The 1,498-nt window shown below is 57.2% G+C and overlaps 1 protein-coding gene across 1 annotated transcript in view; it reads left to right on the forward strand.

Annotated features, from left to right (window-relative positions):
- LOC120860775 (histone-lysine N-methyltransferase PRDM9-like) overlaps nt 1-1,151 on the forward strand; it is a 15,269-nt gene extending 14,118 nt beyond the window's left edge. The window contains exons 11-12 of the mRNA XM_040236494.1: nt 936-991; nt 1,087-1,151. Of these exons, the coding sequence (XP_040092428.1) occupies nt 936-991; nt 1,087-1,151 (121 nt within the window). The remainder of the gene's footprint in view (nt 1-935; nt 992-1,086) is intronic.
- The last annotated feature ends 347 nt before the right edge of the window (nt 1,152-1,498 follow it).

A 1,498-nucleotide genomic window follows, 5' to 3' on the forward strand; every position in this document is an offset into this window, starting at 1 on the left:
GGGTCCATCAGGACCACCATCACCTACATGTAGGTGCTATAACCCACCTGCCCTCTCCTGGCCCCTTCCTCCCTGCGATGATTCCAGTGACATTTCCAGCCTGCAGCCCTCTCCCAGGCTAGGTGCATCTGTCCATCCAGGGCCTCCCCATCTCATCCTGGGGACTAACAGGCCCCTCGAGGACTGCGGTCCTGCTGCTCCCCACGCCCAGGAGGCAGCCCTGACTTCTCCAGCTGCTGAGCCCAGACACCTGGCAAAACCGAGCAGGAGCCTAGGGGCCCTCCCAGGACAGACCCCATCCCGTATCCTCTGCTGTAGCCCCTCTCTGAAGTATAGAGATAATCTGCTGAGCCCAGACACCTGGTGAAACCGAGCAGGAGCCTAGGGGGCCCTCCCAGGACAGACCCCGTCCCGTATCCTCTGCTGTAGCCCCTCTCTGAAGTGTGGAGATAATAGTAGCTGAGGCACACTCAGGGAGTTGTTTTGCCGCTGCTAAAAGCCCCACTGAGTGGAAGAAGTTAACTACTTGATGAGCATGAACACGTCACCCCTGGAGTGCCCAGTGCCTGAGGATTTGTGAGGTTAGCCGCCTGTTACCTCACCAACCAGAGAACCGTGCACCAGCGAATCGCATACTCTGTGACCCTCCCTCCTTCATGTGGCCCGTAAAACTGCTTTCCTGAAGCCCTTCAGGGATTTCAGGGTTTAGAGCACAAGTTCCCTGTCTCCGCGTATTGGTGCCTTTACAATTAATGCTGCACTTTCCTTTACTGCACCTGGTGTCAGGCAACTGGCTTTACTGCACTCAGGTGTGTGGACTTGGTTCAGTAACACAGAAGCCTCCCAGGTTCCCAGTTCCTTGTGCCCCAGGGACTGTCAGCTCCTTCTCCAGGGCATATGGCCAACCCCCACACTGATCCCTTCTACACCCTCAGCCTTGGCCCAAGCCTAAACCCTCCATCAGGCCCTGACAAAGCTCCCCGCCCTCACGGTGCGTCTCACATCCCACCCAACATGGTCTTTTCGACCATGCCCGCTCCTCCCTGTGATTCCCCTAACCCTAACCCTAACCCTGATCCGCTCCAGGTGACTCCAGGAACCTCATTCTCCAGACCCCACGTGGGGGCCGCTGTCTGTGCCCGTCCATATAGGCCTGTGGTGATCTCCTAAAATAAAAGTTATTTTATATACAGATAATGGGGTGAATGGTGGCCCCCAAAATATGTGCCCCCCCAGAACACGGGAACAGGGCCGTATCTGGGAAAAGGGTCTTTGCAGATGGAGCTAGGGTCTCAAGTTCAGGGCATCCAGGGCGGGGGTGACCTTCAGTCCAGCTGACAGAGTCTTATAGGAAATGGAAGGGGACGCGGACGACAAGCCTCGTGAAGACAGAGGCAGAGGTGGGAGGGAGGGGCCCCAAGCCCCAGGACCCCTGGAGCCCCAAGGCTGGATTCCTTATAGGAGATGAAAGAGGACGCGAGCGAGAAGCCCCGTGAAG

Source organism: Oryx dammah, unplaced genomic scaffold (genome assembly GCF_014754425.2).
Source record: "Oryx dammah isolate SB20612 unplaced genomic scaffold, SCBI_Odam_1.1 HiC_scaffold_11195, whole genome shotgun sequence".
Taxonomy (NCBI): Eukaryota; Metazoa; Chordata; class Mammalia; order Artiodactyla; family Bovidae; genus Oryx; species Oryx dammah.